This window comes from Girardinichthys multiradiatus, chromosome 15, assembly GCF_021462225.1.
Source record: "Girardinichthys multiradiatus isolate DD_20200921_A chromosome 15, DD_fGirMul_XY1, whole genome shotgun sequence".
Classification (NCBI taxonomy): Eukaryota; Metazoa; Chordata; class Actinopteri; order Cyprinodontiformes; family Goodeidae; genus Girardinichthys; species Girardinichthys multiradiatus.
The window spans coordinates 35,000,346-35,025,002 of record NC_061808.1 but is presented as its reverse complement, the minus strand read 5'-3'; the positions used below and the strand labels follow the sequence as shown (position 1 = coordinate 35,025,002).

General features: G+C 39.1%; 1 protein-coding gene across 1 annotated transcript in view; it reads right to left on the bottom strand.

Annotated features, from left to right (window-relative positions):
• Nucleotides 1–24,657, bottom strand: part of slc16a10 (solute carrier family 16 member 10) — a 52,332-nt gene that overhangs the window by 8,746 nt on the left and 18,929 nt on the right. The window contains exons 2-5 of the mRNA XM_047388225.1: nucleotides 14,456–14,600; nucleotides 12,419–12,842; nucleotides 1,021–1,164; nucleotides 455–683 (exon numbers count right to left, since the gene is read on the bottom strand). Of these exons, the coding sequence (XP_047244181.1) occupies nucleotides 455–683; nucleotides 1,021–1,164; nucleotides 12,419–12,842; nucleotides 14,456–14,600 (942 nt within the window). The remainder of the gene's footprint in view (nucleotides 1–454; nucleotides 684–1,020; nucleotides 1,165–12,418; nucleotides 12,843–14,455; nucleotides 14,601–24,657) is intronic.

Here is a 24,657-nt window from a genome sequence, read left to right as displayed (position 1 = left end):
TACATTGGCTATCTTTGTCTGATATTCAAATTTGTCTGATTCTCTGACAAAAACATAACAAATATTCAAGATATAACTACTTTTTCACAGCACCATGACTATCTACTGGCCATTTTCATCTTTCTACTTTACAGTCTTCAAATTTAGAACAACTGAGGTGGAATAAAGACACTAGATGGAGACAAACCTAAAATACAATTGAGTGAAGGATCGCTGCTCTCTTTAGGCTGTGTGATAACTGAGCTGCATTAGACTGCTGCACAAGTTTTCTCTGGCTGACATAGAGAAGCAATCTATTTGCAGAACAGTGAGGGGTGTCCAAAGATACCACCAAAGATGTTAAAAGTGCATGAACATCTGCAGGAAGACGTTTACTTTATAGACAAGCAAAAAGGTTTAATACTAAACAAGCCAACAGAGCATGTCCACAATTAATCTTGTCTTTCGGTTTTACCTGCAATTGGGGGACCTGCAACCATGGGAACAGACATCAGACCGAGCAGAAAGCCGATAGCCTGTGAGACATCTTTGGCTCCGACCAGCTCAAAGGCGATGGGGGCCATGATGCAGATAAAGCAGCCATCAAACAGCCCCATCAGCAGGCACACGGCAATCAGCCCTCCGAAGATGTGGCACAAGGGGATCATCATGGACATGACGCCGATGATAAGGAATGAAATGACCTATAAGGGAAGTTATTCATAATACTTTATATTTACACTTTCCATGTCACAAGAGTTTTATTTTGTGTAAAGCTTGATGTACTATGATTTGTTTGGTTCAATTCTTGCTAAGTTTTTCTCAAAAATTTAAATGTTTATTTCTTTTTACACTTTTTGTCTTCCCCTTTCAAATCTTCCATTTTGCTAAGTCTCTTCAATACCTATCCCTGAATAAATCTGTAAGGAATCTCCATAAATCAGGCTTTAATATTGCATGATCATGGGGTCTATGATCAATACAATGGTTTATTGATGTCTTCAGTGGTCAGACCTTCTCTCTGGAGTCACACAGCCTCACCTGCAAAAATACTTTGTTGGCTCCCTTCACAAAGTCTGCTACACTCCCGAAGATAAATCGGCCCAAGCAGGATGTGATGCCGATGCACAAGAGCAGGATCTCTTTGTTTGTGTCGGGTCCAAAACGCTCCTGCACGTGATTCATCTAAAGATGACAAGTGAAGCAGATGAGAACAAACTTTATTGGTATTTAGTGAGGTTGTTGGAGCACAGCACCACAAATCGAGACCAGAGATGTCTTCTGGTGTTGTAATTGCCTTTGATAATTACAACCGTGAAATACTCAGTAATAATGAATAACTATTACCAGAGATGTCACTGTTTAATCAACAGTTTCTGCCGAAACTTGTGGAACTTAAACCTTATCTTGACTGATAAATCACTCTTGCACAAAATAAACACAAAACGCCTTCTCTTTATCTATGTGAATATTTATTAAATCACAGCCCTGATACACTCGCTCTTCCGATTTAATAATCTTCACCTACTCAAACATGCAAAGTTCTACACAAAAGGGGTAAAATATCTAACTAAACAAAATAAAGCAAAACAGCAGTGTGGGATCAAACCAGCAGCTATGGCAAAAATGATAATATGACAAAGGGATGTGGTGGTGAGTGGAGGTTGGGGGCGCAGCTCCAACTGTAACTCAGTTATACTCAGTCATAAAACCTCCCCCAACTCTGCGCGGGCTGAGCACACAAAGAGTTATAAAACTTTTGGCGACAAGCTAGTAAGCAGTAAGGTTGAAGACAAAGAAAATGGTGAATTTCACCATGAGGTTATTATAACAGTCCAGTCTCACAGCGCACCTGCGCTTACTCTCAGGTGTCCAACAACCCCGCAAGACACACACAAAGCTGGGTAGCGCAGCGGCTTCCGGGCATCCAACACGGCACATCAAAGTTTCAATAAAAGGTTACATGCACATATCATTCAGAACACATTAGATTAAATAGTGAATCTCATCGCACTAAAACCTCCGGTACCCTGCCCAGGCTTTCTAAGAAAGAAACATAAATAAAGGATGGGTTTTACTTGTCGCTGTCTTCCTTCTGAGCAGGGTTGAGAGAGAATGGGGTGGAAGTTGGAAGTTACAATGCGTCCACAGTTAACTTCAGGAAAAGCGGTCAATCTTCGTCCTCTGGCCTCCTTGGCGAAAGGGAAAATATGATCTGACCATCACAGTCAACTAGGACAAAACAAGGTGGCGATTCATCTCCTTGAAACTCTGTGTTTTTTTTAGTTACGTGTTAAACTCACGTCTTCGATCGGCAAAGTGAAATTTCTGGCCTTCTTATTCCAGAAACCTCAGTTATGAATTCTTCATTGGCCAACGAGAGAGAATAAATGAAATCCACTCGGGACTCTTCTCCAGGTGATGCTTCAGATGTTGGTAACCGTGCCACAGTCTCCAGCTGAAGGCAAATGGTGGGTCGTCTCATCCTCTGTTATATAGTTGACGGTGGCCTCAGGGCTGCGACGCCCCTGTCTTATCAGCCGCGGGGGCCGAAGGGATCTGTAGGAACGGCCTGTCCTGTATACAAAATGGGCGAAAACGCCAGGAGGCCTGCTGGCGTCCAGCAACGTACAAATGGTCCAATATTCAGCAAACAAGTGGTCCAACAAAAGTTCATACAACAGATAAAATGTGCCATTCTTCCTGTAAAGTAGAAACCAGTTATAGCTTTTATAATGTCCACCAATGTGCTGTTTGGTCAGCTATGAGATGCTTTACTCTGTCTGATTTCTTTTAATTCAGTTTATTTGTAGAGCTCCAATTCACATCAATCATCATCTCAAGGCACTTCACAAGACAAGCAGACCATATATCTATGCAGAAATATATAAATGAGATATATATATATATATGAGAGACAATTCAAAATCAGCATCAATTTCAGAACCATGCAGACCCGGATTATGTTTTCTGATATTTGCTCAGCTGCATCCTTTAGTTAAATCTATAGTTTGGATTGATGTTAAATGAATCAAAAGGGTCCCACTGTACAAAGTATTAGTCAGGAGAAGTGTACAAAAAATCCAACATCCAACAACATTATGTTCTGTATGCACCATGAGATTGCAAAATCGGGAGGTTTATCCAGAATTGATGAAAAGACAAGACTGAAACTAACCAGGGAGGGGCCAATATGCTGATAACACTGTAGGAGTTGCAGAAATGATCAACAAGTACTGTTTATGTACCACAGGTGTCAACAATACTCTGTATTCTCCATATGTCTGGGCTCAGGAGTAACATTACAAGACAAAATTATATTCTTCCAAACAAAACATCCAAGACTGTCCTAAATGTCCCAAAACATTGTAGGTGAATGTGTTATAGTCTGGTGAAACCAAATTTGAACTTTTGGGTCATAATTTCAACTGATATGTCTGGCACAAAAACAATGCAACAAATCAATCTTTATCTTAATTCAAACAGATTTGTTTGTTTTTCACCTAAATTATACAAGATAAATGTCGAATTGACAATAAAACACATTTTTAAATGATTTATCATCGTCTCATCTGGCGTTTTAAAAGGGTGTGTATAGATGTTTAAGATCCACTGAAAACATATTGGACCTGACTGCAAAGTGCATTGAGAGGGGTTTTGTTGTGAAATGACATGATAGTAATAAACTGATTTATAAAAATAGATATGATCACACATAGTAGTTTATAAACATTTGGTAGCAGGAATCTGTCCACATTTCCCATAGCTCATTTGGCTTGGCTCACACATGGCTTTTATTTGCAGGAAAATAGAAAAAAAAAAAGGAGTGCAGATGTTTTTGTTCCAGAAAATGTACTGTAGTCATGTCCTGCCTACTGTTTAACACTCAGATACAAAAGGTTGGTGTGCTGCCAGCTATTTCTACCTCCAAGCATGCTACATCCATCCTGCTCAAATTGCCTATCTGTCTGCAGCCTCTACAGCCACCCCCCTCCAGCCCTCTGCAGGTCTCACAAGCATCTGCATCCACCTCTGGGTGACTTACTGTCTCCATCAATGTGCCACAACAAGATGCTCTGTGTTCAGAGGTTTCCTGCTCAGAGAGATCTGAACACCAAGAGCCAATGCTGCAGGCCTAACTGGATGCCAAGTGGGTGAGAGTGTGTGTATGCATACTTTCCATGCATCAGCAGAGTAACTCATGATACATGATTCCCCAGAGGGAAAAATTAAACAAAGAAAGCAGATCCGTCTGGCATTCCAACTGGACAGTTTCTTGGTTTCATACTTTCTTCTTTATTCTGAAAGGTCTGTTTGACTTCTATGTTCTAACAGTTGTTTTTTTTTGGGATTGCATAATGACTTGTTTTCTTCTGATTACATATGATGCATCCTGCTTTTGCCTTGTGTTAGTATCTCCTCTCATGATGTCTCGGTTTATCTGTATTTCCTAATTTGTCAGAACCTTTTTGATTTACATTTTTTTTGTAATGTTACAACCACAAACTTCAAGATTTTTTATTGGGATTTTATGCAAAAGAGCAACAAAAGACAGTATATAACTGTTAAGTGGAAAGAAAAGCATACAGGTGCTTCTCAAAATATTAGCATATTGTGATAAAGTTCATTATTTTCCATAATGTCATGATGAAAATTTAACATTCATATATTTTAGATTCATGGCACACTAACTGAAATATTTCAGGTCTTTTATTGTCTTAATACGGATGATTTTGGCATACAGCTGCATGAAAACCCAAAATTCCTATCTCACAAAATTAGCATATCATTAAAAGGGTCTCTAAACGAGCTATGAACCTAATCATCTGAATCAACGAGTTAACTCTAAACACCTGCAAAAGATTCCTGAGGCCTTTAAAACTCCCAGCCTGGTTCATCACTCAAAACCCCAATCATGGGTAAGACTGCCGACCTGACTGCTGTCCAGAAGGCCACTATTGACACCCTCAAGCAAGAGGGTAAGACACAGAAAGAAATTTCTGAACAAATAGGCTGTTCCCAGAGTGCTGTATCAAGGCACCTCAGTGGGAAGTCTGTGAGAAGGAAAAAGTGTGGCAGAAAACGCTGCACGAGAAGAGGTGACCGGACCCTGAGGAAGATTGTGGAGAAGGGCCGATTCCAGACCTTGGGGGACCTGCGGAAGCAGTGGACTGAGTCTGGAGTAGAAACATCCAGAGCCACCGTGCACAGGCGTGTGCAGAAAATGGGCTACAGGTGCCGCATTCCCCAGGTCAAGCCACTTTTGAACCAGAAACAGCAGCAGAAGCGCCTGACCTGGGCTACAGAGAAGCAGCACTGGACTGTTGCTCAGTGGTCCAAAGTACTTTTTTCAGATGAAAGCAAATTCTGCATGTCATTCGGAAATCAAGGTGCCAGAGTCTGGAGGAAGACTGGGGAGAAGGAAATGCCAAAATGCCAGAAGTCCAGTGTCAAGTACCCACAGTCAGTGATGGTCTGGGGTGCCGTGTCAGCTGCTGGTGATGGTCCACTGTGTTTTATCAAGGGCAGGGTCAATGCAGCTAGCTATCAGGAGATTTTGGAGCACTTCATGCTTCCATCTGCTGAAAAGCTTTATGGAGATGAAGATTTCATTTTTCAGCACGACCTGGCACCTGCTCACAGTGCCAAAACCACTGGTAAATGGTTTACTGACCATGGTATCACTGTGCTCAATTGGCCTGCCAACTCTCCTGACCTGAACCCCATTAGAGAATCTGTGGGATATTGTGAAGAGAACGTTGAGAGACTCAAGACCCAACACTCTGGATGAGCTAAAGGCCGCTATCGAAGCATCCTGGGCCTCCATAAGACCTCAGCAGTGCCACAGGCTGATTGCCTCCATGCCACGCCGCATTGAGCAGTCATTTCTGCAAAAGGATTCCCGACCAAGTATTGAGTGCATAACTGTACATGATTATTTGAAGGTTGACGTTTTTTGTATTAAAAACACTTTTCTTTTATTGGTCGGATGAAATATGCTAATTTTGTGAGATAGGAATTTTGGGTTTTCATGAGCTGTATGCCAAAATCATCCGTATTAAGACAATAAAAGACCTGAAATATTTCAGTTAGTGTGCAATGAATCTAAAATATATGAATGTTAAATTTTCATCATGACATTATGGAAAATAATGAACTTTATCACAATATGCTAATATTTTGAGAAGCACCTGTACATGTTTTTCAAGGTTTGTTGCAAATAAATATTTGAAAAGTGTGGCATGCATAATACAGTTAAGTGGTATCAATTGCCCTCAGAAGTCACCTCATAAGTAAATAAAGTTCACCTGTTTGCAAATCAATCTCAGTATAAATGCAGTTGTTCTGTGAAGGTCTCAGAGGTGAAGACCAAGGAACACAGCAAACAAGTCAGAAAGTTGTAAAGAAGTTTAAGCAGAGTTAGGTTGTAAAACAATATGCCAAACTTTAACCATCTCTCAGAGTTCTGTTCAGTCCATCATCTGAAGATGGAAAGAGGATGGCTCATCTGCAGCCCTACCAAGACAACCATCTAACCTAAGCCAAGCAACGAGAGCAATAATCAAAGAAGCATTCAAGTTGCTAATGGTAAGTCTGGAGGAGCAAAAGAGATCCCCAGCCAAGGTGGGAAAATCTGTTGACAGGAAGCGCCAAAAATGCAACACATTTGTGTAACTCATTTGTTTTTGACATGGACAGATTACCTGAAAACATCCAGATGGAGATTGATTGATGGATGGATTGGATTGATCAAGAACGTCACGCAAAATCAAGACAACGTATGGCTCTGTTGATCCGACACAGTTTTCCCCCTTCATCCCAAAGACGATGCCTCTATTCCAGCTCCAAGCTGCTCAAATACATGTACATACCTGTATGTAGTACATACTGTGCAAGCACCTATTATCTGTGATGAAAATGAACAAGGCAGCACACAGAAGCTATTTTACTCATGCACACATCCAAAGTATTCGAGTTTCACACCAAACATTAAAAGCCTAATGAAGCTCCATATGATCCCAACAGAGCCCTTGGCTCTCAGACTGCAGTTTTTTTGGTGATTCTTACAGTGTCTAAAACTACAACATAATGCAGATCTTTAATAGTTAGAGTGGCTTAGGTTATCCTGAACTATCTCTATAGTGACGTTGCTATTGGGTAAGGCTACTGGAGGACACGCTGACCACTTTTCTTCACTCTCCTATTTTCTCCCCTCCAGTTATGCATTATCTGCAGTTATTGCTGCCATTAACTTCGTGTTCTCTATCTATTTTTTCTTAATAGAAATTACACCTAGCCTGGTGTCCTTTATATAAGTCCCACCTTCTATTGACTGAGCAATCAACTGAGCTATTGCTGCCTATAACATGTTCTGTTTCTCTAGATAATACACTTGACTCTGTCTTTCTAGGATTAACCCCATCTCTTTACTAGACAAAGCTACTGAAGGGGCTATTACTGCGACTAACATTGTTATGCATTATTTTTCATCTAATAGACTTTAAAACTACCCCACAACTTATCTGTTTAGCTGTGTATCTCTTCTAGATGAAACCACTAAAGCAGCTCCTACTGACCTTAACAATTGACATTTTCCTTAACATAGAAAGCACTCCTGGATCAGTGCTTCTATATTTTTGTGTGTGTGCCCTGTCCTCTCAATCCCACTGTCAGGCATGGCGGACGGCCGCTAAAACTGAACCTGGATCAGCTAGAGGTTTCTTCTTGTTATAGGGAAATGTTCCCCTCCACTGTCGCCATATGTGTGCTCAGTATGAGGGATTGTTGCAAAGTTAATGACTTGATGCAATCGACAGTCCACTGTCACTACATGCTCATTTAGTAGGAGGGATTGCTTCATAGTCCATGTATTGATGCAATCAGCCAGGCTTTTTTAGATATAAAACTTAAAACTTATTATAAATCAAAAAACCGAACTAAACAGCATTGTTTTAGGCCAAAGATTGAATTAGAGTGTATGTAATTGACATACAATCTGTTTGTAGCATTGGATTGAGCTGAATAAATATTCCTGTGTATAACTTGGAATATTCTTATTATTTATATTTTTGAGGTGCCTGGAGATGACAAGGCACTATTTGTTTATTTCAGTCAGCACTATTTAAATATGTTGAATTGAAATTCACATGTATCCTGTTTCGCCTGCAATATACTCCATGTTTCAAGTCTTGGCCTCCTCTGTGACTTTGACACCCCTGCTCTTGTAGGCAGTGTTACCCCTTTAGGCTGAAAAAACGTCATTGAGATGTTTCACTTCCACAGCAAATTTCAAAGCTTTTTTTTTAACTTTAACTGTTTATTTATGTTACTTGAATTTCTCAGTACCGTTTCATTTTTTAAATGCTATGTGTGGAAGTAAAACATGATGGTGGCACAATCATGCTGTGGGGATGCTTTTTCCAATAAGGAAATGGAAGCTGGTCAGATTTCATGGGAAGATGGAGGGAGCTAAATTCAGGATAAACCTGGAAGAAATCCCGCTACAGGCAGAAGACTTAAGACAGGGATTAAAATTCACCTTCCACAATAAAACCAACCCTAAACAGACAGCCAGAGTAGCAATGGGATGGTTTGTTCAAAACAGATTCATGTATTAGAATGGTCCAATCTTGGTCTAGACCTAAATACATCTGAGAATCTGTTGCAAGACTGACTGAACTTAAGCTATTTTGCAAAGAACAGTGGACAGAAATGTTAGTTTCTAGATGTCCAAAGCTGGTCAAGTCATACCCCAAAAGACCCTGTAAATGCAGCTTTTAGAGTAGTAGTTGTACTCAGTACTGACACAGAGAGGGTACAGCCTGCATACTATTTCACACCGCACCTTTCAGATAATGTTTTGCACTCAAATTAAGAAAACATGTACCCATGTCCTTCCATGTAATTTGTGTTGGCGGTTGTGTTAGGACTGAATGTGAAAGGTTTAGGGGTATGAATACTTTTGCAAAGTACTGCACCTTTACACAGAGAAGTTAAGTACAAGTACACTTCCTAATTTAAAAGATATTAAAACAGTAGTACAAAAGAGCACTGATGCTTATGAGGTTTGTGTTGAAAGATTAGCATATATTACTGCAGGGTGTTTGCTGTTGACAGTGTGTGTGTTTTTATCATGTTTTCATGAACAATACCTCATGATGCATCATGCATCCCTTGACCAGACAGCGGGTCTTATGGGCTAGCTGCTAGAATACCACAATCCTGCTACATAAACACAAAGAAGCTGGGTTTTTACAAATCTGCACAAAGCCTTTTAGCTACACACAAACAATTCTGGGATGCACGGTGGCGCAGTTGGTAGCACTGTTGCCTTGCAGCAAGAAGGTCCTGGGTTCGATTCCTGACCAGGGGTCTTTCTGCATGGAGTTTGCATGTTCTCCCTGTGCATGCGTGGGTTCTCACTGGGTACTCCGGCTTCCTCCCACAGTCCAAAGACATGCCTGTTAGGTTAATTGGTCACTCTAAATTGCCCTTAGGTGTATGAATGAGTGTTTGTGTGTTGCCCTGTGATGGACTGGCAACTTGTCCAGGGTGTACCCTGCCTCTCACCCATAGACTGCTGGAGATAGGCACCAGCTCCCCTGTGACCCACTATGGAATAAGTGGTAGAAAATGACTGACTGACAAACAATTCTTAGGTTACATGCCAGTAACCTTCAACACAAACTCTCTGGATCTATTTTGTTTGATGGTAAAACTGAGATTAAAAACAAAAACAGCAAAAGCTTCAGAGTAAAAAAGAAGAAATTCTTTCTGTGGTGGAAAACTAACTGCATAACACATTATGCACAATTAATACCTGATAGTACTTTCTTTCCTGTAAATCTAAAATGCGCCGTTTGACTGGTGGAATTTTTGTTCCACTTCTTCCCATTTTCAAGGTGACACAGAGACTGTTGGCTAAGCTGTTAGTACAGCGGATGGTTGGCTGCTTAGGCTACAAGGCCAGCGTATGTGCTGAGGCCGCAGCTTAGCCCCTGTGGTGTCCCAGTCTGAGTAGCTGAAACTGGAGAAGTGTTGTAAAAACACAGCTGATCTCTCTCAAATAACAAAGTCTTGGTGTCCAAATAAACAGTCACCCCTGAGGCTCTCCAGAACATCCAGGCCCTTCTCCTTCACTACCCTCCTCAGAGCATGTTTACTTCAAAGTCAGCATGTTTCTTCTTCAAGCAGAGATAAAATAACATTTCTTCCAACATCTTGTATCTTGGTATTTTCTTTGTGCTGGTGTAATGAAATATCTTACAATATTCTTCCGGCCAAACTCTCTCCATGAGAGGGAACGAGATGTTTTCCACTGTTGCCTACATATCTCCTCCCAATTCTCTTTTAAAAGCCTCCAGTTAGCTTCTGTTTCCCATTTCACTTTTATGTATATTGTGTTGCTTCCTTTCAAAATTTCCAAACCTGTATATAATTTGAAAATTATTTCCCCCCCCACATTTGATTCATTTGCTAGCATAAACATCTTAATTATCCCAGATTCCAGCTCAACTAAATTAATCTTTTTTAATAGTTTCTCCATATAGTGCTTTAAAATTAAGTACCTGAAGAAGTCTTTATTATTTAAACCATATTTGTTCTTCATTTCCACAAAGCTTCGTACAGTATTTTTGTTAACCACCTCCCCAAATATACTTGGACCCTTTTCCCATTTACTAAATGTTTTGTATGATACATTAGGCTTGAAATCTGATTCATGTGCAATCCAACTCAGTACTCAACTTTGCTCTGTCAACCCATATTTTGATATAATGCCGTTCCATATGTCAAGAGATAAGCCCAACCATGGATTTGTCTCCTCCCCAAGTTGTATTCTCAATTTGCTATCATTTATACTGGCTTGTAGTGGTATCATGGGTGACATAGCACATTCTATGTCTTTCCATTTTGCTGAACATGATAGATTGCATATGTTAAGGAGAGGTTTTAGCTGAGCCGCTAAATAATAGCTTTTCAGGCAGGGCAGGGCTAACCCCCCTCTATCCTTGGGTAACTGCAAGGTTCTAAATCTAATCCGTGGTCTCCTTCCTTGCCATATGTATCTCGAAATGATTTTATCCCATTCTGCAAATTCTTCGTCTGTCACTTCAACAGGGAGAGTTGAGAATAAATACAGTAATCTTGGTAAGACATTAGTTTTAATAATTTCCACTCTTGATGTTAAACTTATAAAGGAGACTAAACTCCACCTTCCCATATCCGAAGTTATTCTAGACAATAAAGGGCCGTAGTTTATAGATTTTAATTCATATATGGCTGGAGACAAAACTACTCCAAGGTAACTCAGAGATTTTGAAACTTATTTCCAATAATATATTTTCTTAATCATAAAATCCGGTGAGTAATTAAAGGAGAGAACTTGGGTTTTCTTTGCATTTAATTTGTATCCCGACAGCAAACCAAACTCATCCATTGTATTCATTAATGCTGGAAGTGACCTATCTGGTTGTGATAAGTAAATCAATACATCATCTGCAAATAAGGCTATTTTCTGTCCCCCCTCCCTCCATTCCATTTATCCATTGGCTGAGAGGTTCCAGATATATTGCAAATAGAAGTGGGCTAATGGCGCAGCCTTGGTGGCAACCTCGTTGTAACGTAAAAGCATTTGAAAGATTCCCAATAACTTTGATCCTAGCTGTGGGTTGATAATATAACAATTGTATAGTTTTAATAAATGTTTTGATAAAGCCAAATTGTTCTAACACCTTATATAAGAAGTTCCACCTGACAGACTCGAAGGCTTTTTCTGCATCCAATCCCAATATAGACCTGCCTTAGTTAAAAACATAAACAACACATTGGGAGAGTTGTAAGATGCTAGAAACTACAAAATCTGCTCTCTTTCATGATGAGTAAACACAGAAATATTAGCTATATCGCTATATATAGTTAATACAGCTATATGTATGTTAGAACCTTGTGCCAACTCATAAAGTCTAAATTATGAATTATCCCTTTAGCCAACATGCATACATAAGGATGCATATATACATCACCAAATAAATGTTTACCCCATTTTCTAAATCAGTGACATGTATGATGGCATTATTATGCAATAAAAACATTTCTGTAACTGCAGCACAAACATAACCTTATTTTAATAATATCTGTTAAATATTGGCCATTTTTAGTTTAGTATTCAGTATAATGAAGTACCAAAATAATGGGCAATCTCCCCCTCACCATATGTGAGGGTGTGGTTTCACTTCTTTTTTCTCACTTTCACATCAAAATGACTCAAGCTGCTGTTCCATTGCTAACCTCCCAACATTATTTCTCTGTCATCCTGGTAAACAAATCAAACATGTTTTTCATTTTCACCAAGAACCACTGTTGGTTTCTGCCATTTGGGTTCTTTTCCAAACAGGACATTTAAATTAATGAGGACAGGTCAGTAAAATCCACAACTTACCAGATGCACGTAGGGTACATAATACCCATAAAGAGCAGCAGGTATGCCGAAGGCCCAAATACGATATCCAACAGACTTCCAGATGTTCATGTTGAAGATTCGACTTATGCGGAATCCTCCTATTTGGGACTCAGTGGGTTTGGCTGGCAGCAGGGGCTTGTAGGTGAAGCTGACTAGTATCAGCACTAACATGAAGATGCAGAAAATACGCAGAGTGTTTTGGAGGCCCACTTTGTCCAGCAGGCCTGACAGAATAAAGGGCAGGGTGATGGTGAAGATACCACTGCCAGCAGTCACGATGCCGTTCACCAGGCCCAGGCGCTTCTTAAAGTAGTGGCCCAGTATGACCAGGCTAGGCTGGTAGGCAAAAGAGCAGCCGCAGGCGAACACAATGCCGTATGTGAAATACATCACACCAAGGGTCCTATGGGATAAGAAAAACAAAAGACAACTCAAAGGAAAGCTTTTTGAGTCAATACTAAAGCTGCTGTCACACTGTTGGCACATTTAAGAACACGTTTTGAGGTAGATTAGGCATATGCGGTGGAACATCATGTTTTTGATGCACTACTGCATTGTATACTGCATATGTATTGGTAGAGAGAAAATAAAATTTACACTGTTCTGCTGCATCAGGACAAGGTAGGTTACCTTTGCCATGGCATTACCACCTAGATTTATTTCTTTTTTTTCCATACTTAAAGAGGCCTGACCAAGTTGGGAAAAGAGTTCAATGCTGGGTGCTGGTGGTGTAGGGGTTAAGCGTGCGCCTATGAACAGAGGCTATAGTCCTCATTGCAGCTGTCCAGGTTCGAGTCCTGGACCTGGCCACCTTTGCCAAATGTCTCCCACCCTCTTTGCCCTCTTTCCTGTCTACCTACTGTCAAAAAATGGAAAATAAAGGCCTCTAGTGCCGCAAAGAAAAAAAAAAAAAAAATATATATATATATATATATATATATAAAGAGTTCAATGATGTATACACAGTCTTTGAGTGCTCCCAAGACGCAGAATAACCATTAGCTGAATTAATCACGAAGTAGGTCAGACTGCCATCAGTTGGAGCCGTTCAAGTCCCCGGCATGCTAAGGTGAGTAAATCTTTATTAGCACAGACGGAACATCTGCACAATACAGCATAAGATTAAGTCATATTATTATTTATTCACAACTTTTAAGTAGCAATTGTGTGACTTTCAGTGCAGTATATATATGGCATATCAGAGTTGCAATGCTCAGGGTAACAAACATGTCAGCCTGACTCAGTTCACCTACTACAGTATCACATGCAAAGGAAAGTAATGCAGGAGCTTCATTAACCTAAGGCAATGTATCTTTCCATGACAATGAAATGTAAAGGTGTTATGCGGTATAAAGACATAATTAATTAAAACATAATGATATTAAAAACAGAGCAACTGAAAGTTGTAATCGTTATTGGTTTTGATTGGGTGTCCCTTCTGCCTGTCCAAGCTCACGTTCAGGAACTGAATAAAATGTAAGTTTCAGTTAATGTGTGAAATTAGCTTTTGTAGTTATACTATTTTTAATGAATAGGCACCAAATAAAAACAGTTCTACTTAACAGGATCAAACTGAGCTTTATGTCATTAAATGTGCTTTTTACTGCACGTACTGGGGCAAAATTCATCTAAAGGCTTATTTAGCCAGGCACATTACATTAAACAGAAATAAAACAAAGTCAGAAAATATCAACAACTGAACCTTTATTTTCCAGATTCCAGATTCAATTTGAGCTCCTCCTGGATGAGCTCATTACTAATTACCTGAAAAGGGTATTCATACACACTGAACCTTTGAACATTTTACCACGTTACAAACACCTTTAATGAATTTTATTGGGACCAAAACAAAATAGTGTAGAGTTGTCAAGTACAATGAAAAGGACACAGCATTTTTCCAAACAGTAGTCTGAAAAGTGTAGCAATCGTGTGTAACCAGCCCCTCATACTCCTAAATAAAATCCACATCGACTGGAACATTTCTCAATGCATTGATAAACTTCATGGCTTCCTTACTTGACAAATGAACTGGCCAGAAGGCCAACCAGACCGACAGCAGCACCACACACAGCAGTAATTCTGCAGCCAAAGATGTCAGTGAAGATGCTGACGATTGGGGAGCAGAAGAAGATCATCCCCATGGAGAGGGAGCCCACCCATGCTGAAAGAGACACACACACACACACATATAGAGCAAATATGAATAAATAATATTTTTTAAAATGTGTAAGACAAAAAACATTCTGAAGTAACAGTATAGTAAACTCCACTGTCGCTACATGCATGCTCAGTATGAGGGATTGCTGCAAAGTCAACGCCAGTGACTGTCCACTGTCTCTACATGCTCATCCAGGAGGAGTGAATGCTGCAAGTCTCTGACTGGATGCAATCTGCTGGGTTTCCTTAGACAGAAAAACTTTTTATCCAATTTGAATAAATAACTGAATCTGACTGCACTGTTCAATGGTTTGGACTAATTGGAATGTATGAACCTGACTTTATGAAGTGCCTTGAGACGACGTGTTGTGAATTGGCGCTATATAAATAAAACTGAATTGAATTGAATTGAACAATACAAAATGATGGAAAGCTCCTGCCTAATACAAACATTTCGGGCTGGTGGTGGTGTCAAGGTGTGGCAGATATTTTCTTGCCACACTTTGGGCCGCTAATTGCCATCTGAGCATTATTTTAAACATCACAGCCTACCTGAGTGTTGTTGCTGACCATGTCCATCCCTTTATGACCATAGTTTACACACCACGGATCATGATTTTAGGGACAAAAATGTCCCCATCTTAACTTCTGAATGATTCATCCTTTTTGGATGCTCCATAATAAATCATGTTGTCAAGAAATACAATTCACCAAATAATTTGTGAGCGTTTGTTTTTTGTTTTTGAACAACTTTTCCTGTGTTTTATGGTTAGCTTTTTTTAAGGGTGGGTGCATTGATTATACAATAAAATAATACAATTTTATCATAAATCATGTTTAATAAGACAAAAAGTGATATGTAAGTAAATATGTATTTTTTACGTAACGTTTTATTTTGATTGTATTGTATTTGACGTGTACTTCTGGAAATTCAAATATAAAAAAAACCTCCCTAAATATAAATTAAGAAGCTTGATGGAAAGTAAAAAGTACACTTTTTTTAAAAACTGTAGATATGTCAGCTAATACCATGTTTTAGACTTTAAGTCTGGTGAAAAGGACATTTTAGATTATTTTAGCAGAACTGGAACTGTGTCCATTTGAGGAAACATCGGGATGCTTGGTCAGCAGGACCATACGAGTCTAAGGTTAAAGACCACAGGGTCACACTGTAAGAGATCCCCCTGTAAACACAAGGCACAGACTTAGCATTGCAAAGGCAAATTCTAAACAGCATGAAAAAAAAGGACAAATAAAAATGACTCAAAGAGTTTTAAAATGAAAACCCTTTGTGTTTCTGAAATTTAACAACCCAATTAAGTAAAATGGAGAAGTCAGGAGTGACACATTTAGACATAACTAACTGGTGTCCACGCAGCCTTAAAAATACAGCAAACTGTAGGTAGGAAAACATCTCAGGATTACATGTATAGTTGTTATTCTCAGATGAAAGTTCAGTCAAATGAAACCTGTGAGAATAAATAAGGAAGCAGCTGGAGACTGCTTCATATGCGAGTAACTAGAGATGACCTAGAAGAACTCCGGTTTCAGGGCTGTTGTCTGCTTGATTGATGTGTCTTTAATTTCTCTGAATCCTCATCTCACCCCATGCGATCAGAGCTACACCCACTCAGTACTGATGGTATGAGACTTAACAGAAAAACAGGACTAATTACACCCCAGCTTACCTCTGTTTCAAGCCCAACTAAAAGACACATGCTAAGACTCAACAGCCAGTCGGTTATCTATTTAGTTTTGTTGTTTTGTTCTTGGGATATCTTTGATGATTTAAACGTCAAATGCCATCACTTCATTTGATGGGTGTTTTTTCAGTTTCATATTACACATATAACTGAGTGAAGACTGATATTTGCTCAGAGGTCACAGAAATGTTGGTTCTACTCAGTTCATCCAAGTAAAACAATTGTGGCAATTTAAAGAGATTCACCTCAAACATTTATCATCTATATTGAGTTAGGTCAAGTTTCAATAAGAATCCAGCTCAGTTAAAACTTATATTTTACAGCATCTATATAAACTTTGTTAAATACTCTGAAGAGAGTGTAATTCAGCAGGGTGTGATGGCTCACCTGAAGGAAGACGTTAATCAACTATAGTTCATGGTAGTAGTCTGTTATTATGAAAACAGTTGTAACAGTATGATTGTTTTTAAACTTATGACTCTTAGGGGGAAATACAACTTGGACTGTTTTAGACTGTAATATTGTAATTTGTCTCGTAACACTTAAACAACACCCTGTCATTAAGGACATCAATTATTGAAGGCTTGTATGAGTTATTTTGAGGGAACAACTTCCCAGGAAGTACAGTGGAAGTGCATGTAAAAATACATATGGGACACCTTTCATTCAGTTTGCATCTGTTGCCTAATTCTGTGTTCTAGATTCCCACTGTGATCCAATAAACCTGTCAAAGCCTCATTAAAGCCTGCCCAGACAACACACAGAATAAGGAAAATACCCTTAATTCGATGGAGTTGATTCTGCTCTCATTTTTGTGGGGAAATCCCCCTTTAAGCTATATAATGTAATAAATGGCTGTGAACATGCCTTAAAGACAACAGGAAATTGCTACTGTGGCTGTCTCGATTTAGATGCATTTACGCTTCAGACAAAAAGAAATTCAAAAATGTAATATTAGGTTTTCTTTTTGCCCCGATGACATCTATCAGTAGCCACACGCTCTAAATTGGTTGCCAAGTGTGGTCTGTCTGCTAAGACACAGGTTTTGCTGGAAACTACTGTGATGTGAACTTGGTTACCCTGAAATTACAAAAGCAGCAGCAAAAAAAGCTGCTTGACCTACTGCTGCCTGTCAGCCTGACAGAATGTGTTCATAAACCACAGAGGGAACACCAGTAAGACTAGCAGCCATATTTTCTGTGGTTAACATACATTTAAACTGGATTCACTTTGATTCTTATCTAATTGAAGTTAAACAAGACCCTCCATTTAAACTGTTTTTTAAAACAGTGTCATAATCTAGTGCACTCCCTGGCCGTTTTATTAGGTACACCTGCTCAGTTAACACAAAAAGCAGCAGCAGTATATGGAGAATAATCTGAATGCAGACAAAATATTCTGTAGGCTACAGCTGTGTGGGTGAAAATGCTTTCTTGATCATTGGTTACAACGAAGGTGTGTGGAACACCATCTCTGAACACACTAGAAATGAAAACTTTAAGCAGATGGACCACAGCAGCAGAGGATCACACCAGGCGTCACTTCTGGCACAGCTAACAACGAAAGACTGAAGCTATGTTTTCTTGGCACACTTTGGCCTCCTTTGTACCACATAAGTATGGTTTAGACATCACAGCCTCCCTGAGTATTGCCAGTGTCCATGTCAGTGTCTATACCTTTATGATCACAGTGTACCCATCTTCTAATGGGTGCTTCAAATCATCTCAAACTGGTTTCTTGAACATAACAGTGAGTTCGCTGTACTCCAACACCCTCCACAGCCACAGATCTCAATCCAACTGAGCACCTTTGGGATGTGGAACAAGAGATTCACATCATGGATGTGCAGTTGGCAAATTTGCAGCAACTCTGTGATGATATCATGTCAATATGGACCAAAATCTCTGAGGAATGTTTCAGATGCCATGTTGGTTCTGTCATAAAGAATTAAAGCAGCTCTGACGGCAAACAACGGTCCAACCCAATACTATCAAGGCGTACTTAAGAAAGTAGCCTGTGAGTGTATGTATTCCCGTGAGTAGGTAATAAACTGAATAATGTTAAACAAATAATAATAAATGACTTGATTGGTTATCTGGAAGTTTACATCAAGACTTTTTAATTCACTTTGTTAAATCTTAAACCTATTACCTGATTATCTAAAAGCTGATGTGGATTCCCATCAAAACTACTTTAGTAGCTATAATCCATTGAAGTTATTTTTAGCTAACTAAGTCACCATTGTTTCTCTATGTACAGAAGCACCTTTAGGAGACCCATTTGGCAGTAACTGGTTTAACTATTAAATAAGACAGATTGAAACACCCAATAAAAGGGTTTAATGGCTCCTTTTTGATCTCAGGCCATTTTGTGAATAAAGTCAGAGGGCTACTATAAAAGCCATAGGCTGATGAGTCATCTATTAACTGAAGTTGATGGAAACAGCTAATGGTTCGCACACTTGGCTCATAATGCCATGAGGTGGCAGGTTTGAATAAACAGCCAGTCCCAACAGTCCATTATCAGAATCTATTGACTATAGATGTCATCTATAGTCTAACATCCAAGACCACTAATGACTATCCCAGTCCAAGGCTGGATAGTTTTTTACCCTTAATAAAGGAAATTAACATTTCAAAGCTTCATTTTGTATTTACTCGTCATATTTGTCTAATAATAATAATCTTTGTGTGAAGGTAGGATGTTGTTACTGTCAAAACCTGTCCACTGTGTTTTCTCAAGTTTCACAGACGGTGACGGCTGCATTACCAGAAACAGCCACTTCCACCCTCCGGTCCTTTATTCTTGGCGACTGGATTCTGGTCAGAGAATTTAGGAGAAAACACAGGAAGTCCAGGGCTGGAATGGCCCATATCAGATCCTACTGGACACCCAGGAAAGCTGCAGGAAAGCTCCTCCAGCTTCATCTGGCTTCCAGGACACAAGTCATCTTCCAACTGGATCATCCACGGGCTGAAAGGTGTGAGGACAGCGGACCACCACAAGACAAAGAACTGTAAGCTGATCACTGGCGAGTGATTGAAGAGGTGGTTGAAGAACACTGTTCTTACAAGGGCACAATAATCCCTTGGGCAGTGCCACGTTATTTCAGAATCTACTTAAGGCCATCGCATTGCTTGAAAGTTAGAAATCATAAGGTCATTTGCCTCACTGCACACACACCACAGTGAGACACACATAGAAGACCTCTACACATTTGCACATAACCTTTCTCTGGATGATGGACTGGCGACGTCTGCAACAGAAAGACAGTCAAACATGCGCCATGATGCTTATTTTCCTTAATTTCTTAATATTTGGTGGCTACTAGGCGCTCCTTTGCCTGGACGGCGAGGGTCAGCCAAATTCTTTTCTCCCACTTTGACAGCGAAACTGACTCTGAGGAGGAAATCTTGGATGCTTTTATCTAACTTTCATGTTTATTGCTTGATATCTATCATTATGGCACAAATTTGAAATGTGTTCATTTCCGCCGTTGTAATAATTTGTTTTCTTTGAGGAAAAAACTGTTTGCTTTCAGTATCAGAAGGAAGGAGTTGTAATGGAAATTATTTTATTAAGTGTTCCAAAGTGTATGACCTTTGGGTTACCTCACTCCCCTGAACATCTTTTAGTGGAGGAAGCTGTAAAAGCCATTATCAGACGTTTAATGGTTAAGGCCACTTTTTAGGGTGATGCTTTTGGAAGAGCAGATGCTGTTCCTAGGTAACCTTCTCACCTCTGAACCCGAGGACGGTCTAGGGTCATAAAGCACAAACTCTTTTAAGTGGTGATAACACCCATATACTCTTTAAATACTGTGTGTAAATGTTGACACCACACTAAACCCAAAAGCAGATGATTATGATGACATGTTGTAATTGAATATATCTTCCATGCCTGAGTGTATTCATAATTGTACTTCATAAAATGACCTTATAGCAGAAAATTGAAAGAAGTTGCTGTTTAAGTGAAGTGAGAAAAATGCAATGATGATATGAACAAGGCTTGTTTGAATTCTTTTACTTTTTATTCTTACATTTTGTTTCTTTGCTTTATTATTGTTTTACTCTGCCATGATTGGTGGTCGCCTGGCGGAGGGACCGTGTAAGTGTTTCCCACAAAATAATCTGTTTTCCGTCCTGTGGGTTTGTGCTTACACAGAGTGTTTCATTTTACATGTATTTACTCATGACTTATTCGTGATAAAACAGGGGGGAACTGTTAGGGTTTTACGACTTTTTATATTGTTTATCACTTGTGTCTGCTCTAAGTGCTTTCTTCCCCCACATGTCATAGACAAAGAGATAAGAGAGAAGGGTGAGTTATGCTATTATCAGCAACATCTAGGGACTGGCACCAATCCTCACTCCTTTCTCTAAAATCAAGACACATGAACCCTACCCTTTCTGACCCCACACACACACACACACACATACACACACCCCCACTCTGAATGATGTTTGAACTGTGTGTGACCAAGCATGTATAAATAAAGAGAGAGGGGGCTAATACTTCGTAGTCTGTAGTGCACAGCTACCCTTGCAAGTAAAACTGACTCTGTGTCTTTCCTTACCTCTGAGTTGATTAAATAATACCTATCAGCTACACTGTCCCAGTCCTGTCTCCATCTGTTTAATTCAATATCAGGAGGATTTTATAGCTGCAGTCGCCTTTACTAGGTGAGCATGCAGCTACTGCTGTTCAGTTACAGTCAGATGTCCCCCATCAGGGCCTCTTGGTGCTGCAGTTACACATCTGGGCTGTAGTGTACCTTAAAGCATCTGTAGTTCGACATCAGCAGCTGAAAGCATTTATAAAGAGCTTAAAACAGAGGATGGAAGAGAGGAAGTTAGAGGTACCATTTTGTGTGTTTTTAGCTTATGTCTGATATGTGTTTTCTGGTCTCGTACTGCAGGAAGTGAAAGCTCCTGTTTGATGACGCAGCAAATAGGTCTGGGAAAGCCACAGAGTAATTTCTAGCTGAGTATAGAATAGAGATGAAAAGACTTCATATACATTCTTGGAATTACTTCGGAGTTCTGTGGCTGGAACAGGACCATATGAAAAACGTTAAATGGGAGTTGTGTTTCATGTGGGGGGAAGGGAGAGGGGTGGTTTGCTGAAGCAGGTTGGTGATTGGGGGAGATTATCATCCACCCACTTTTTAAATGCAGAATCTACAGATAGTAAGCTATAACCGTGTAGACACACCTCTGCCAGAGTTTTAACTCTTTGTATACAAATATGGCAGTCTGGTGTTTAACTTATAGGACAGAAAAATGGTCCCCTAAGTCCTCTTTTAAATAAAGTTTGCCTTGAAAACCTTTGTGATCTCTTGTGTATTTTAGGGAAGGCTAAGTTTTACCACCAGCAAAGTAATTCCCAAAGAGCTACCAGCTGAAAACGTGGCATAAAGTGGATGGATCAACTGAAGGACATGTCTCAGCCCTAGTCTCAGGTCTTTGCTGGATTTGTTTCCTATCCAGCAGATCAGAGACAAACTACACCGATGAAAACTAAAAACCAAGCAGCAAAAGGCCTGGAATGTATAAATAGTCTACATAAACAATTATGGATGTAGTTATGGATTACCATCAGTACAAATTCAAAGTCTGACCAAATTTAATCTGTTCTACCATTAATGTGTTTAGATTAGACTCGGGCTGGTTACCATAAGGTATACCAAGGAATTAAAATGTTAGGGTTTTAAACCACAGTCATCCTACTATTTGAAGTCCTTTTAATGAGAAACCATGATTGGGGGGATTAAAAGGGGAACAAGCAGGATTCTGACCCCCCTAATTAAAGGTTGGACCCCTATGAAAGAGGCAAAATACTAGGATAGTCAGTATAGAAAATATATATTGCATGTTAGCTGTATTTAGATTATGGGCCTAATCTTCACACATTCCAAATAGGGGGCACTAAATTGCTTGTCCAAAATAAAAATTGCACTTGCACTAAGTGGGTGTGTTGCGTGCAATCTTCAAAGATTCCACATGCAATGGATAACAGGTGCAAAAAGGTGCAGACCGCCCTACTTAAATGAGGAAATTGCTCCCTTACCTAGTACAAAGATGTCAGTTCATCTGAGCTAGTTGAAAAGTAATGAAATCCTCACATTAGTGGGAGCTAACAGCTAGTCAGAACACTGCCTGTTCTAGCTGAGCTCAGCTTTACGAACTCAAATTGAAAGCATTTATATCAATAGCACAGAACGCTGTGTCAGCAGATATTAACAGTCCAAAGTTTCTCACAGAGCATTGTTAAGTTGATGCTGTTTCATTTAGCAGAACAACATCCATGTTTCTATCTGGAGCTGGTTGAGCATGCCGGCTACATCAATTCACCTGATCAGCTACCTTTTATCTGCTCTAGATCCTCCAAGAACAGAGTTTACTTTCAGATTTTGCTTCAGTTGTGATTCAGCATTAAATATGGCATGTTCCTGAGCTTTCCAGCTCTCGTAGTTGTTTGAAAATACCAGAGGATTTAGTTACTTATCCAACAAGCTCACAGTGATGTCATATCTTTCCGTTAGAGGTAAGGTAACCTCACCAACCTCTGAGTGTTTTACCGATGTTTGACATGCTTCTGAAACCCAATCTTAAACTGTTTGTTACATGACGATTTCAAATGTAGAAATTCAGTTTGATTTAGAAGAATCAATTCAAAACGGTTCTGAAATTAAATACAGATTTTATGTATCTTCACATCCATAAACAGATGTGAGCCTGAATGCAAAGTAAAGAGCACTTACAGTTTCTGTAAGGTCGTTTTAATTTTCACAAGTGTTCCTGATTTTTCCATGTTAGCTCTCATTGATAACTGACAGCCTGAGACACAATTCCTTTTTAAGGGCAATAATTATTTTTAACAATGCTGTTATTATATATGCACATATATTGGACACCATTAATATAAGCTATTTATGATGATGCATGGTCTTTATTAATGATCTAAGCTAAGGTATAGCTCTAAAACCGATCGATGTTGACCTTTTACCTGCCTGTTCACAATTTAGACATGGTTTGGTAACATGACACACTGCCTGTGAAAAAAGCATGAAGAAATTATGCTCAAATTCTTTAACACAACCTTTGCTGTGTTCTACAAACACTTGAGTTTTGTTTGGCACATCTCTGAGATTACAGAAGCACGTCACGATTCTTCCTTCCTGGTATTTACCAGACTTTAAAGCAGCGTTGCTAAGCTATCTGTGGCTAACTTTGGCAGCAACTCCATTCTTGGCAGCTTCGTATCAACAAGGAAACATTAGCAGGAAGCCCAGGGAGACATACTTCAAGATAAGTATGCCAAACATCGAAATTATTGAATCAAATAGGATTTCCTAATTTTTAACTCAAATTCCAAATTGACAGCAGATGAATCTTTCATTTACATTTACTGCCAAGCCCTAAACTTTAGTCATAATATTATTCAACATTTTATTTACTTCAATAATTCTCAAATCAGTGTCATAAACTTTATGCTTATTTTGGATCTTTTTTTAAATCTTTTATTCCATTTTGTCACACATGTAAGCTATTTCCAGGTTTGACCTCTAATCTTTAGGCAAAAAGAGTCTTACTTCTTCACCTGTGTGAGCAGGCTAAAGGTTTAGCACTCTCACTCACATTAAATAGATGTTAAAGGAGCCAAAGTGGAGTAAAATTCAAAATAAAAAATAAGAATTGATAATTGATTTGATAATGATAATGGCTAAGATTTTTAACTATATCATTTATATCATAACTAGATTCTATAGTTGTCATGTATTATAGACATTTCTAAAAACATGCAAAATAATATGTGATGCACATATTATTAACTCCTATTTGGAGTCATATACAAAATATTTGGTGCCAAGTTAAACTTGATAAAAACATGAAGAGAACCATGGTAAATGAGAAAATATAGAAAGTGAGTAAAGTCAATATAAGGCATGTATTGTTCATGATGTATCTTGCAGTTATCTGCAGACATCCACAGTCCAGACTAATTGTCCTCTCACATGACTCTGAATCTTGTTATGTTGGATCTGTGTCCGTATGTTCGGCGCTGTCCGTGATATATGGTCCCCTTAATGATTACAGTCATTTCCATTAATGTTTCCTCCATGCAAGTATTTGTTTCAAAACTAGATAGTACAGAGATTTTCCTGAAGTGAACACAAATCTATGATTTCATTTATATTTTTGTTTTACGTCAAAAATTAGAGAACACATTTAAAGTTCTGGTTAGTGTCTCACCCAATTTAATACTACGTACCCACACAAAGGAAAAGCAGCAGTGATTTTGTGTGCTGTGTGTGTCTTACCTGGGCAACATTAAATAGGGAAAACATACAACTGT